The sequence below is a fragment of the Chelonia mydas genome, chromosome 10 (genome assembly GCF_015237465.2).
Source record: "Chelonia mydas isolate rCheMyd1 chromosome 10, rCheMyd1.pri.v2, whole genome shotgun sequence".
Classification (NCBI taxonomy): domain Eukaryota; kingdom Metazoa; phylum Chordata; order Testudines; family Cheloniidae; genus Chelonia; species Chelonia mydas.
The window spans coordinates 20,716,118-20,730,566 of NC_051250.2; the positions used below are offsets into that span (position 1 = coordinate 20,716,118).

General features: G+C 45.8%; 1 protein-coding gene across 4 annotated transcripts in view; it reads right to left on the minus strand.

Annotated features, from left to right (window-relative positions):
• The window catches only part of CPPED1 (calcineurin like phosphoesterase domain containing 1), a 91,601-nt gene that overhangs the window by 21,462 nt on the left and 55,690 nt on the right, over nt 1-14,449 (minus strand). For 3 of the 4 annotated variants that reach the window (XM_043523244.1, XM_037910843.2, XM_037910841.2), the window contains exon 3: nt 3,396-3,818. The exons of the other annotated variant lie outside the window; for it this stretch is intronic. In XM_043523244.1, the coding sequence (XP_043379179.1) occupies nt 3,396-3,818 (423 nt within the window). The remainder of the gene's footprint in view (nt 1-3,395; nt 3,819-14,449) is intronic. 4 annotated transcript variants of the gene reach the window in all.

Genomic DNA, 14,449 nt, shown 5'->3' on the forward strand with positions numbered 1-14,449 from the left:
CAACAACCCTCCAAGTTCATACCTAGGCTCCTTCCCAGAAATTATTTCCCTCTCCTTCAGCTCCTTCGTTAACCCGGACTCCCTCAAACCCTTTTCACTGCTTCTGAGGGGTGCGTGAAATACAGTTCTGTATTGTAGTTTAAATGAATTATTATTACTCAGAGTTTTGTATTAATATGCCTAGTAAAGGAATCTGTTTGTCAAAAAACATTTTCTGATTCTTTTTTGTTGTCTGTATTGCTACAGACATACTTGCTGATAGGTATTTTGAAACAAATGACCAAAAATAATTGAAACTGCTGTGATTAAATTGTGTTATTTTGACAAATAAAATATGCAGAATATTGCAGAATTTGAAAACACTGTGCAGAATTTTTAATTTTTTTGGTACAGAATTTCCCCAGGAGTATATAATGCACTAGTGCTTTAATACAGTATCATTTATCATTTACAATGAAGGCATTTTACATAAATTAATTCTGATATCAAAGGAATAATGCCACAATTATAAAATGGTACCAAATGTTAGTAAGTCAACTGAATGAAAATGAACTCGGAAGACAGCAATGTTTTGACTCTACATTAATGCTTATTTACCTACGGGAGACTTATGACACCCATTTCATTTTAGGCCTTGTCTACACTGCAGAGTTTTATCGCTTTAATTAAAGCACTTTAAACTGCTATTGCATGTCCACACTGCTCGTTGTGTCGGCAGAGTACATCCACACTAGCAGCTCTTGCACTGGCATAGAGAGCAGTGCACTGTGGGTAGCTATCCCACTGTGCAACTGGCTGCAGGGTTCTTTGGGAAGGGTTTTCAATGCCTCATGGGGCAGGTACAGCATCACATGATGCAGGTTGCACAATCCCATCATTCCATGGGCATCGTGCTAGATTGCCAGCCGCTTTTCAACTGAAGTGTGCGGGGAGAAGCATGTGATGGGGAGTGTGTGTGTGTGTGTGGGAGACAGACAGAATGTGTGTCGGGGGAGTGTGTATGTGAGAGAGACAGAGTGTGCGTCGGGGGAGAGGGAGTGTGTTGGCATGCTGTCTCTCTAAGTTCAGCCAACCACCAAAAGCAACCAGTCCTGAGGCAGTGAAGGGGGACACCCCCAACATCAGCCCCCGCCTGCCTGCACAGCAGTCTCTCTCTCTCTCTCACACACACACACACACACACACACACACGCCTCTGCCTGCTTGCCTGTGTGTTCCATAGTGCGGGAGAGAGCAGCATTCCAAGGTAATGATTTCCTCTTTGCTGCCGGAGCTGAGCGGCATGCTTAGCTCTCAGAACTTCACAGAGCTCTGAAAGGGGAGGGGTGCCTTCCTGTGTAGCAGGAATGCAGGGCACCCAAGTTCAAAACAGTGAGGAGAGAAGTCATGACCGACATTGTGGGATACTGGGGGAAGCCAGTTACAGTGATATAATGAACGGCAGCATCTACATGGACACTTTGTCGCAAAAAGCTCAGTGCCTCTCATTGAGGTGGTTTTATTTTGTTGCTGAAACTGAAGAGTTTTGTTACCAAAAGTGGCATTGCAGCACGTACACCTCCATTGTTTCGTCGCCAAAAGCTGCCTTTTGGCGATAAAACTCTGCAGTGTAGACAAGGCCTAAGTAACACTATCTCACACATACATTTTTAAACACTTTAAAACAAATGTACAAGTATTTACCCGATTAAAGATATTTCCTATTAAACTAGTACTGATATGAACAGCTCTTTAAAAAACTCCATAAACAGATATGCATATTGTATTTTTCTTAAAAAATGCTAAACAATTTAATTCACAAAGATTAAAAAGGACAAAATGGAAAGGTTATATTTTGTACAAGAACCTCCACTATGATCTTCCAGGATAGTCTTGAAAGGGGATACTTTTCCTTATAACTCTTATATTATTTCCCATCCCTCTGGGACATTTTGTTTCATATTAGGGTGAGGTTGGCAGCAGGGATCTAATATCTAAAATAAAATGTGGCAGAGTATGATTTTGTAATAACGCATCTGTGAGGTATATTGCAATGTCAGTGAATCTCTGTGATAGAAAAGGTTTAAATTTTAACAGTACCAATGGATAGCTTTGGGTTTTGTTTTGTTTTTTAAAAACAAATGTATTTTAAAATGTTAAAATTCAAAGATGCTTGCTGAACTACTGCAATAGTTTCTGGGCTTGGGAAATAAAATATTGACAATTATTTTTGCAGGGAACATACACACCCATAGGCATAGACTTAAATACCCCTCAAAACATGTATGTGAAATTCTGGGTCACTGTTTTAGAACAACCATACCTATTCTTTTTTGCGACTGGTTCACGCAGAGTGCATTTTAAAAATGGACAATGACTAAAGTGATCAAGGTAAAATACATGGTGATATGCAGCAATGACATTTCATTGTGACAGCAGCTCTTCTTTTTATGGGGAGATGTAAAATGGGAGGTGTCCTGCTGAGGCTGTTGGCTCACAAAGTTGAGCTGACCTGCGTGAAACTACTCTTTACCATAGGTAAACCTTTACACCTGTCAGATCAAACAGATTTGTCAATCACATCATTCTAAACCAGACTTGAATCAGTATTATCTGGTGCTTCACTTGTATGGGATACAGTCTATTCTCTGGATCTAATTTTAAAAAATATTTATATATTATACACAAACACACACACACACACACACACACACACACAGAGCAGTGGGAGGCTTCAACCTGTGGGATACTGTCCATTCACACAATCAAGCATCTTGGGATCCATCTCTCTTACACTCTTGTCAAATAGGCAGTCTAAACTAATGGCTGTCAAGGAAGGATTATTTGTTTGTTTGTGTGTTTTTTTTTGGGGGGGGGGAGGGGGGGAGGAAGAGAGTTTACCTGCTGTATGTAGTTCATTTGTGTTACCCCAGTTAACCTCATTGTTTTAAATGCTATAAAAAGGAGCTTCTGCCCTGAAGAGCTTACTGTTTAAAAGATAGAACCTGTAAAAAGGTAGAGGAAAGAGAGACGAAATACACACACCCACCTCGTGATATTAGTCACACATCTTTTTTATATATAATAAAAAAAATACGTAGTAATATGTAGTAAGATAATAAAATGCATCCCCAGATGCTCAGATCTTTCTCATTTTCAATTTTAACCATCACTCCTACTTAATTTCTATTCTACTTATAAAAATATAACGTACTGCCCAACTAGTACACATTTACCTCTAACTGCTATTCTTTTTAAAAAGGCTAAAAGTAAAAATTTCCCTTCCTATGCCAAACCCAAAACAAAGCTCTTAACCCAAACGCCACCCAATGTCCACTCATTGTATCCCAGGATATGAGCTGTTCACATCATAGCGCTGAAAAGAAAAATCAGTTAAATGCAAGTAGCAGCGATACCTGCTTTATGAAACTTTTCCATCAGCTCCTGCCGAACCGACTTCTCCAAGTTAAAATAGTCATGGTCTTCATCCGGGTTTTGTAGAAATAGAGGAATATGCTGAAATACTATTACATGTTTACACGTCTGTTTTTCAGCTACAGCCAGTTGTGCATCAAGCCACTCATCTTGGGCCTGCTTTAACTCAGGACATTTAGAGGAATCAAAGTATAACTGTGAGTTAAGCACAAGAAAGAAAACTCCTCCAACCCAAAAACTGAAGTAATCATCTCCCCAGTGCTTGCAATAATCATCTATTGTTTCAGGTGTTGGAACATTGCCGATATCATGATTTCCGCTGACAAATACCAATGGAATGTCTTGGTCAATGTTCTTCAGGACATTTTTCAAATCTTGTTCTTGGTCCTTTCGCCACTGAGTTCCTATAAAAAGAATGGAGTTATTTTACCTTTTATGTTTATGCTACACTCTTCTACCACCACCACTTAAATTTTGTTAATACAAACAGCATGGACAGTAAAACCAAATGACACTGCTATCCAGATAAAGCAAATATGCAGCAGACAAAATGTATAATGTTATTCTTTAATTGTTTTTAATGTATCCATCAGTCATCTAAGCTTGACGCCTTCTCTACTGTCTGTTTCCTTCATGCCTCCCTCCTTCCTGCCATGGCCAGTATTCTGCCATTCTCTATACCTTTCAATGCACAAGACTGCCGAAGACAATTTACAGATTGCCCAACAGTAGATGCCATAAGGATGTGTGGTCAATATTTTGCACCAAACACATCATCTCTCTCCCCTTTTTTCCATCATAAGAACGGCCATACTGGGTGAGACCAAAGGTCCATCTAGCCAAATATCCTGTCTTCCGACAGCGGCCAATACCAGGTGCCCCAAAGGGAATTAACAGAACAGGTAATCATCAAGTGATCATAGAATCATAGAATCATAGAATATCAGGGTTGGAAGGGACCCCAGAAGGTCATCTAGTCCAACCCCCTGCTCAAAGCAGGACCAAGTCCCAGTTAAATCATCCCAGCCAGGGCTTTGTCAAGCCTGACCTTAAAAACCTGTAAGGAAGGAGATTCTACCACCTCCCTAGGTAACGCATTCCAGTGTTTCACCACCCTCTTAGTGAAAAAGTTTTTCCTAATATCCAATCTAAACCTCCCCCATTGCAACTTGAGACCATTACTCCTCGTTCTGTCATCTGCTACCATTGAGAACAGTCTAGAGCCATCCTCTTTGGAACCCCCTTTCAGGTAGTTGAAAGCAGCTATCAAATCCCCCCTCATTCTTCTCTTCTGCAGACTAAACAATCCCAGCTCCCTCAGCCTCTCCTCATAAGTCATGTGCTCTAGACCCCTAATCATTTTTGTTGCCCTTCGCTGGACTCTCTCCAATTTATCCACATCCTTCTTGTAGTGTGGGGCCCAAAACTGGACACAGTACTCCAGATGAGGCCTCACCAGTGTCGAATAGAGGGGAACGATCACGTCCCTCGATCTGCTCGCTATGCCCCTACTTATACATCCCAAAATGCCATTGGCCTTCTTGGCAACAAGGGCACACTGCTGACTCATATCCAGCTTCTCGTCCACTGTCACCCCTAGGTCCTTTTCCGCAGAACTGCTGCCTAGCCATTCGGTCCCTAGTCTGTAGCGGTGCATTGGGTTCTTCCGTCCTAAGTGCAGGACCCTGCACTTATCCTTATTGAACCTCATCAGATTTCTTTTGGCCCAATCCTCCAATTTGTCTAGGTCCTTCTGTATCCTATCCCTCCCCTCCAGCGTATCTACCACTCCTCCCAGTTTAGTATCATCCGCAAATTTGCTGAGAGTGCAATCCACACCATCCTCCAGATCATTTATGAAGATATTGAACAAAACCGGCCCCAGGACCGACCCCTGGGGCACTCCACTTGACACCGGCTGCCAACTAGACATGGAGCCATTGATCACTACCCGTTGAGCCCGACAATCTAGCCAGCTTTCTACCCACCTTATAGTGCATTCATCCAGCCCATACTTCCTTAACTTGCTGACAAGAATGCTGTGGGAGACCGCATTCCCAGCTTCTGGCAAACAGGGACTAGGGAAATCATACAGACTGATGATCCATTGAGGAAAATGCAGAATCATTGGAAGGTGTCATTCAAGTTCATGTACAAGGTAGCAACTGATGAAACGTTTGGTTTATACTTCATAGGTAGGTAAAAGAATGGAGTTTTTGTTCATTACTAGAACTGCTTCAGCAAAAACAATTAGTGTCTTGTAGAAACTCATTTAGATTGTTAAAACAGTCTTGTACTATTACTAAAACATGGGATTAATTTCAAGGAGGGGTAATTGTGCACTTTACCAATTTGTTTTCCTCCCTCTCCCCCTCCCCCGTCTGACTTATAATATGCTTGTCTAAAATATTTATCATTCTGCTGACAGGAAGTCCTATTACTCTTGGGATGGGTATATTTAAACACTGGAGAAATATACATGATGTCATGAAAAGTTAGGAAAATGTGTTTTTGAAGGGTGTTTGTTTATTTTACATTAAATAAAAGGATAGAAAAACTTTGCTTTACAGTTGAGAAAAGAATACTTTTTATATATAGAGAGAGTTGCTATTATAAATGAATTAAAGTATTACATTTCTAAAAAAAAAAAAGTATGTATTTTACCGCAGGGAACAATGTTACAAAGGTAAATTTCACAGTTGGATTTTAGAATCCAAGAAGCCATTTTTATAAAACTGGGTTTGGATTTTTATAAGTCTTTATTTACAAGGAGGTCTGAATTGAGACTCACATTGCAGCGGTGACCATAAATGTAACAACTATGCAAAACATGTTCACTTAAACAAATTTAGAACTCTCAACTACATAGATTTTATATAAAATCTATTACACAGTTTTTTTTAATTGCACCTATCACTATAAGGTTTATACAATTCTTTTTCATGCTTCTTCAAAGTTTCTAGAATCTGAATGCTGATATACCCTTGACTTAAAAAAAAACAAAAACAAAAAAACGGTTACTCACCCTTTTTGTAACTGTTGTTCTTTGAGATATGTTGCTCATATATATTCCAGTTAGGTTTGCGCGCACGCTGCGTGCACAGAAGTTGGAAACTTTTCCCTAGCCCTACCTGTCGGGCCGGCTATGGAGCCCCTAGAGTGGCGCTGGTATGGTGCTCTATATATGACCCTGCTGGCCCAACCCCCGTTCAGTTCCTTCTTGCCGGCAACTCCGACAGGGGAAGGTGGTGGTGGTGGGGGAGAATGGAATAGATATGAGCAACACATCTCGAAGAACAACAGTTACAAAAAGGGTGAGTAACCGTTTTTTCTTCTTCGAGTGCTTGCTCATATCAATTCCAGTTAGGTGACTCCCAAACCTTATCTTGGAGATAAGTCTCAGTCAAGGTATTGCAGACTGAAGAATCGCCTTGCTGAAGGCCGCATCATCACAAGATTGATGGACGATGGCATAGTGCGACGTGAAGGTGTGCACTGTAGCCCATGTGGCAGCCCTGCAGATTTCCTGGAGAGGTACATGTGCCAGGAAGGCTGCAGGAGGCTTGAGCTCTTGTGGAGTGAGCCGTAACAGCAGGCGGAGGGACATTTGCCAAGTTATAACTAGCACGAATACACATTGTGATCCATGAAGATATCCGCTGGTAAGAAACCGGCGCACCTTTCATTTGTTCCGCTATAGCGATGAACAACTGGGTTGTCTTGCGGAATGGCTTTGTTCGATCTATGTAGAAGGCGAGCGCCCTTCTGACATCCTGTGAATGCAGCTGCTGCTCTCAAAGATTAGCATGCGGTTTTGGGTAGAAAACCGGCAGGAAAATATCCTGGCTGACATGGAAACGGGATACAACTTTTGGTAGGAAAGCTAGATGAGGCCTAAGCTGAACTTTGTCCTTATGGAAAATGGTATACCGTGGCTCACACGTGAGAGCCCGTAGCTCAGAAACACGTCGTGCTGAGGTAATGGCCACTAGGAAGGCAACCTTCCAGGAGAGATAGAGGAGCAAGCAGGAAGCTAGCGGCTCGAAAGGGGGACCCATGAGATGGGAGAGGACTAAGTTAAGGTCCCAGGCCGGCACAGGGGGCTTCATCAGGGGATGGACTTTTTCCAGACCTTTTAGGAAATGTCCCACGATGGGGTGTACAAACATGGAACGCCTGGCAACGTCTGGGTGGACTTTAAGAGAGCCAAATGCCAGATGCTGGTCTTTTAAGTGCACTAGATAGTCCAGGATGCACGGGATTGAAGCCTGGAGCAGGAGCATCTGCTGTTGAGCACACCAAATGGAAAACCTTTTCCACTTTGCTTCATACATAATCCTGGTAGAAGGTTTGCGGCTTTCCAGGAGCACCTGTCTCGCCAACTCCGAACAGGCAAGCTCAGCCCAGTTCAACTACGGATCCTCCAGACCATGAGATGGAGACATTGAAGGTCTGGGTGGAGGAGACAACCATGATTCTGTGAGATGAGGTCGGGGGTGAGAGGTAGACGCAGCAGGGTGTGGATCAACAGATCCAAGAGAGTGGGGTACCAGCACTGGCGAAGCCAAGCTGGGGCCACCAGTATGATGTCCGCCTTGTCCCTGCGGACCTTGAGAAGCACCTTGTGGACCAGAGAAAATGGCGGGAAGGTGTATAGTAACTGACCGGACCATGGAATCAGGAAGGCATCCGCGATCGAGCCCGGGCTGTGACTCCGGAAGGAGCAGAAGGTTGGATGCTTCCTGCTGGTCCGTGTGGCGAACAGATCAATTCGGGGAAACCCCCAGCGGCGGAAAATGGAGTGGATAATGTCCATACGAATTGATCATTCGTGTATAAGGAAGCGTCTGCTCAAGCTGTCTGCCAGTACGTTCTGAACACCCGGCAGATATGAAGCTTGGAGAAGGATGGAGTGGGCTAGACAGAATTCCCACAGTAGAAGGGCTTCCTGACATAGAGGAGACGACCGGGCCCCGCCTTGTTTGTTTAAATAAAACAAGGCTATGGTGTTGTCCGTCAGCACCACTACACAATGGCCCTGCAAGTTGGACAGGAACACCTGGCATGCGAGGCGGATAGCCCTGAGTTTTTTTGATATTGATATGCAAGGCCAGCTCCTCTACCTGCCATACACTCTGAGTCGTCAGGCTTCGGAGATGCGCTCCTCAGCCCAGCATGGACGTGTCCGTTACCAGAGTCAGAGTGGGTTGGGGAGGGTGGAATGGGAATCCAGCCACCAATGCAGGGAATTGAGGGTATGCCGCAGGACGGTGAGCACCATGTCCGGACTGTCATGGCCCGGGCGATATATGGACGCCAGCCATGCCTGTAGGGGCCTGAGCCTCAACCTGGCATGCTGCACCACATAAGTGCAGGATGCCAAGTGACCCAGCAGCCTGACATACTGCCTCGCTGTGGTAGTGGGAAAACTGCAGAGACCGGCGATTATGTGTGCAAGGGCTAGACATAGGGCCTCTGGGAGGAATGCTCTCACTTGGTTCGCATCCAGGACTGCCCCAATAAACTCTGTTTGGGTTGGGGTGAGAACAGACGTGTTGACATTGAGAATGATGCCCAAGTGGTTGAACGTGTCTCTGACCATTTGCACCTGTGATTCTACCTGCTAGTGAGACCGGCCTCGTATGAGCCAGTCATCCAGGTACAGGTAGACATGCATGTGATGGTGGCGAAAAAAGACTGCCATGACCATAATGCATTTGGTGAAGATGAGAGGAGCCGTGTACAGGCCGAATGGGAGGGCTGTGAACTGATAATGCGTCTTGTTCACCACGAAGCGGAGAAAAACGTCTGTGAGACGGAGTGATTGAAATGTGAAAATAAGCGTCCTTCATATCGAGGGCGGCGTACCAGTCTCCCGGATCCGGTGAGGGAATGATTGTGCCCAAGGATACCACGCGGAACTTCAAGTTGACAATGTATTTGTTGAGCTCTCTGAGGTCCAGAATGGGCCGTAGGCCTTCTTTTGCCTTGGGAACGAGGAAGTAATGTGAATAGAATCCCTTGCCTCTGAGCTCCTGAGGCACTTCCTCCATGGCTCCTAGAGCAAGGAGGGACTGGACCTCCTGAATAAGGAGCTGCTTGTGAGAGGGGTCCCTGAAGAGGGATGGGCAAGGGGGGTGGGAGGGCGGGGAGGAACAGAAGTGGATAGACTGTCCCGCCTCTACCATGCGGAGGACCCATTGGTCCGATGTAATAAAGGGACCATGCATGTAGAAGTGGGATAGATGGTTCAGAAATGGAGGATAGCTGACCAGGATGTGGACTGGTAACCCATCCTCATGCGCATCTTCAAAAAGGTGTGCTTAGGGCTTGGAGGGGGCTTGGATTGTCCCTGGCTCTGCCCAGGAGGAGGGCACGATGGCCTGTGCCAAGAGTATCTGCTCTTCCTACGGGAGAAATCCTGCCTGGGTTTACTGGGGAAGGATCGCTGTTGGGTGGGCTGTGGCTTGAACGGCTTTCTCTGAGTTGCCGAAGTATGCATGCCTAAAGACTTAATGGTATTATGTGACTCTTTCAGGCTATGCAGTCTCAAATTGGTCTGTTGGCCGAAAAGGCCTTGACTGTCAAACGGGAGGTCCTGGATCGTTTGCTGGACTTCCGGTGGGAGAACTGGAACCAGGTGTTACGTCGCATGGCGATGCCAGATGCCAGTGTGTGTGCTGCCACGTCCACGACATCCAGGGAGCCTTGGAAAGGAGTCCGGGCCACTAGCCTGCCCTCCTCGGCAATGGCCTCCAGCTCTGTGCATGACTCAGATGGGAGAAGCTCCTGGAACTTCTGAAAAACAGAACAAGAATTGTAATTGTATCTGCTAAGGATCACGAGTGATTAGTGATCTGAAGGGAAAGGCCACCCGTGGAATAAACCTTTCTCCCAAAGAGATCCAGGCGTTTCGCATCCCTTGATTTAGGGGTGACCCTGCCTTTCTTTTTCATTAACCGCATCCACCACCAGGGAGCATGGGGTGGGGGAGAAATGGGTAAAAAGGTATTCGTACCCCTTAGTGGGGACAAAGTACTTCCTTTCAGCTCCCTTGGCCATGGGGGAATGGAGGCTGGAGTTTGCCAGACTGTTTTGGCACTAGACTGAATAATTTTAACAACTGGCAAGGCTACTCTAGAAGGCCCTTCTGGTGTCAGGATGTCCACCATAGGGTCCTCTTCTTCTACAATCTCCTCCACTTGGAGGTTCATGTTCAGGGCCACCCGCCGGAGCAGCTCCTGCAATGCCCTGAAGTCTAAGGGAGGTGGGCCGGATATGGACGTGCCCAACACAGCCTCGTCAGGAGATGAGGAGGATGCGACCGGCAGGACCGGGTCTGAAACAGCCCCCTGGTCTGTTGGGTCCGGATCCTCCTGAGCACCGGGAGTAGCCGCCACTGGGGGTGGGACTGGTTCCAGAGTTTGTGCGGGGTCCGGAGGAGGGCAGCTGAGGATTGCCTCGGGAAGACGGGACCCTGAACATGGCGGCGGAGGCACAACGTGTGTGTGTGTGTGTGTGTGTGTGTGCGCGCGTGCGCGCCCTGGGCCTGGTGGAACACCCAGAGGGTCCAGAATTGCCACTGGGGTTGCCAGTGACGCACTGAGGGGTCCTGTCCGAGACTGCCTGGGCCTGATTGGTGTACGTCCAAAGCGCCTGATGCCCTACCCGACCTAAGGGAGGGAGACTGGGAGCGTGACGGCCAAGGGGGCCAAGTGCACCAAGGAAGGCTCTGCGGCCCCCTGAAGGGTGGGATGGGTACCGTGAGGAATGGCGAGATCCGGATGGCAACCGGTGCCGTTGTGGAAAGTGGTGCCGTGAGGTCGACGGGTGCAGAGAAGTGGGACCTCGCCTCGATGGGGTGCGGCGTTGAGAGTGTGACCGTGACTGGTGCTGTGCCGGGGAGCGGTGCCATGCCGGAGACTGGTGCTGCGATGGAGAACGGTGCCGAGCCAGAGATCACCGCCATGCCGGAGAGCAGTGCCGTGATTGGCAACATGGAGGGGTGCGGTGCTGCGACGGAGAGCGGTGCACGGAATGATGTTGGTCTGAGTGGTGCCGCAAGGTCTCAGAGCAGCGCGGTGATGCTGATCTGGGGGGCAGAAATTCCAAACATTGCTGGTTTGCCCCTTCACGGTACCTGGGCTCGAGCTGGTGGAGGCCTCGAGGCCAGGGACACAGGCGCAGTCATCTCAATGAGCCCTCTAGTGGCCTCAAAAGTGTCCAGAGTGGAGGGCAGGGTGACTTCCTCCACCTGCTGCAGGGGCACTGGCAGTGCGGGGTTGCCCAGGGGGCCAAGGGCCTGTATGGGCTGAGGCCTACTGGAGGATCTGTCAGCCTTATGGGCATGGTCCGCACCGTGTCCTGCCGAGGCCGCGGTGTCCGCTTCAAGTCTCTGAGGAGGTCCTCCCATGGCCTGGGAGCGATGCCGGGGGGAGCGCTTCTGGGCCCCAGGAGATTGCCAGCCCCTAGGCGGGCGTGCCAAGTCCTTTTGTGGTGCTGTAGACAGCACCGCTGGAAGAGCGCTCCGCATCAAGGCGCTCGGGGCCAAGTCTTGTGAAGGATGGAGAGGAGACTCAATGAGGAATTGTTTCAGGCAAATGTCCCTCTTCTTTCTGGTACGGGTTTAAACGCCTTGCAAATTTTACATTTGTCAGCCTGGTGGGCCTTCCCCAGACACTGAAGACAGGAGTTGTGGGGATCGCCCGTGGGTGTAGGCTTGCCGCAGGAGCTACAAGGTTTGAAGCCCTGGACGGCATGCCCTGGAGCCCCGCGGGGCACTTGTTGCAGGGGAAGACCCCCCCCCCCCCCCGCAACTGCTATAAACTATACTTAGCACTAGAGATAACAATTAACTAACAATGGGTAACTATATATAGAGCTAAGAAAGATAGCTAGGGAGTAGTGGAGCACTTGAGAACAAGAAACCACTGTTCCAACAACCGTCACTGGTGGTAAGAAGGAACTGAAAGGGGGTCGGGCCAGGAGGGTCGTATATAGAGCGCCATACCGGCACCATTCCAAGGGGATCCACAGCTGGCCCAATGGGTAGCTCCTAGGGAAAGTTTCCAACTTCCATGCACATGGTGCATGTGTGCACACACCTAACTGGAATTTATATGAGCAAGCACTCTAAGAAGAAGAATAAATTTTACTAGTGACTTTTAAAAAAGGAATTGAAAATTTAACAAACACACAAGCTTAAAATAATCACCTTACCACTTTCATTTTGAATCTTTAACAAATGACAGAAGTTTACTCTAGTGTTTTACTACTACCACTAGGATTCTGTACAGGAGTGGAAAAAAGCTGAAAAAAAAAAAAAAAAAGCAAACTGGTACATGGCAGAAAAAGCCCTAACACTTTATTGAAAGCAATGCAGTGGTTTCCTCAATTAGTACAGTTTTATTTATATAGCAACACAGATGTACACGGTGCCTTACAACAATAAAAAATAGCAATCAAAACAAAAAACAAGGTCTCTGCCCCCAGAGCCTCGGTGGTTGTATTAAGTGGTCAAAAGAATAATTTTAGGAGAATTAAATAGTTGGTTTCATATTTTTATTAAAGATCCAGACAATTTTTATTTATTTATTTATTTTTTAAAAAATGAGAACAAGGAAGGGTAAAGGTAGCAGTGCCTGCGTATCAAGAGAAATGGAGAGCTAAGGACCTAGATGTTATTTATATTACAATGGCACCTGGAGGCTTCACTGAGGGACAAACAGAGAGAGTCCCTTAGCTAAGTGCTTACAATTTAACTAAACAAGATGGATAAAGAGTGAGAGGGGATCCCAGGCGTACAGAGAAAAACAAAAATAACTTGTCCAGAGTCCCAGTCATACAGTAGGGCATTGGCATAGCAGAGAATACAACCCAGGTCTCCTGAGTCCCAGTTCAGTATCACACTGCCTCTTAGTATACAAAATAACCAAGGACAAGGAAGAGTCAAAGACAGCAGCACCTTTGGATCAGATACTGACAGCAGTTGTTGCAGTGAACAAGTGTTTATTCTGGACGAAGTCAGGAGAATGTTAACTACCTGCACATCTTGGTACTTCAAAAGTTATATATGCAGACAGTAGAAAAATTAAATAGTACTAAAAAGCAGGTTGCTATAACAGAGTTCTTTGCTGTATTGTAGCGGATTACTATGACTGCTTATTCTTCTGTATTCAGCGTGCTTTGTGTGAGCTAGTATTTCCTGGCAACCGGGTTTGTTTGTTCTTATCTACTTTTCAATAAATGTGCACTCTTTCTAAATACAGAAAGTGATAGTACTTTTGTTTCCCCCACTGCTTATTCAATGGCCTCTCAATTATCCAAACTCCCGATTATCTCAATAAAATCCATGTCCCCCATGCTTTTTGGATGAACAGGAGTATGCTGTATGTAATCTAATACACATATCAACATAGTGTTCTCCATGGGCAAGGTTAAATAAAAGTGAAGTGATATTTATTAGTCTTGTATTTTATTGTAGCTGTTTCTTGAAGCATGAAAACAGCAGAGAGCGAAGGAGGACTGCTGGAAGGCATGACAGGGAAACTGACTTGGGAAGTGTCAGGGTGGATATAACTAAAGTAATGAATAGTTCATTTTTGTTCAGTTTATCCTGGAGTTATAATGTCACAATGCCTACAGTCACTAGCTATACCATACTATGTTGATATTCTATATTATGTTCTGTACATACAGCTTTGCTCTAAGATAAATGACTTTAAAAATTAATAGCCCATGAAGGATAGTTTTGCTTTTCAGGAATATAAAGAAGCTAGAACTGTCACTAGAGCATAGTTGTCTGCAATTTTCCTTTGAGCTTTCTCTATCATTTTTTGAAAGTTGAGTGACCTGAGCAAAAGTATAAAGGGGAAATGTCAACATCTCTATTGCAGTACATCTTTCTATTCTAAGTTATTTGTAAGTCTCTATTTTTCTAAACATTTCCAATAGTCTATTGCTCAAAAAAGTCAAGATAATCTTTCTTCTCTCACTTAGAGCACATTTCAAGAAAGGAAGAAGTCTATTTTGCACG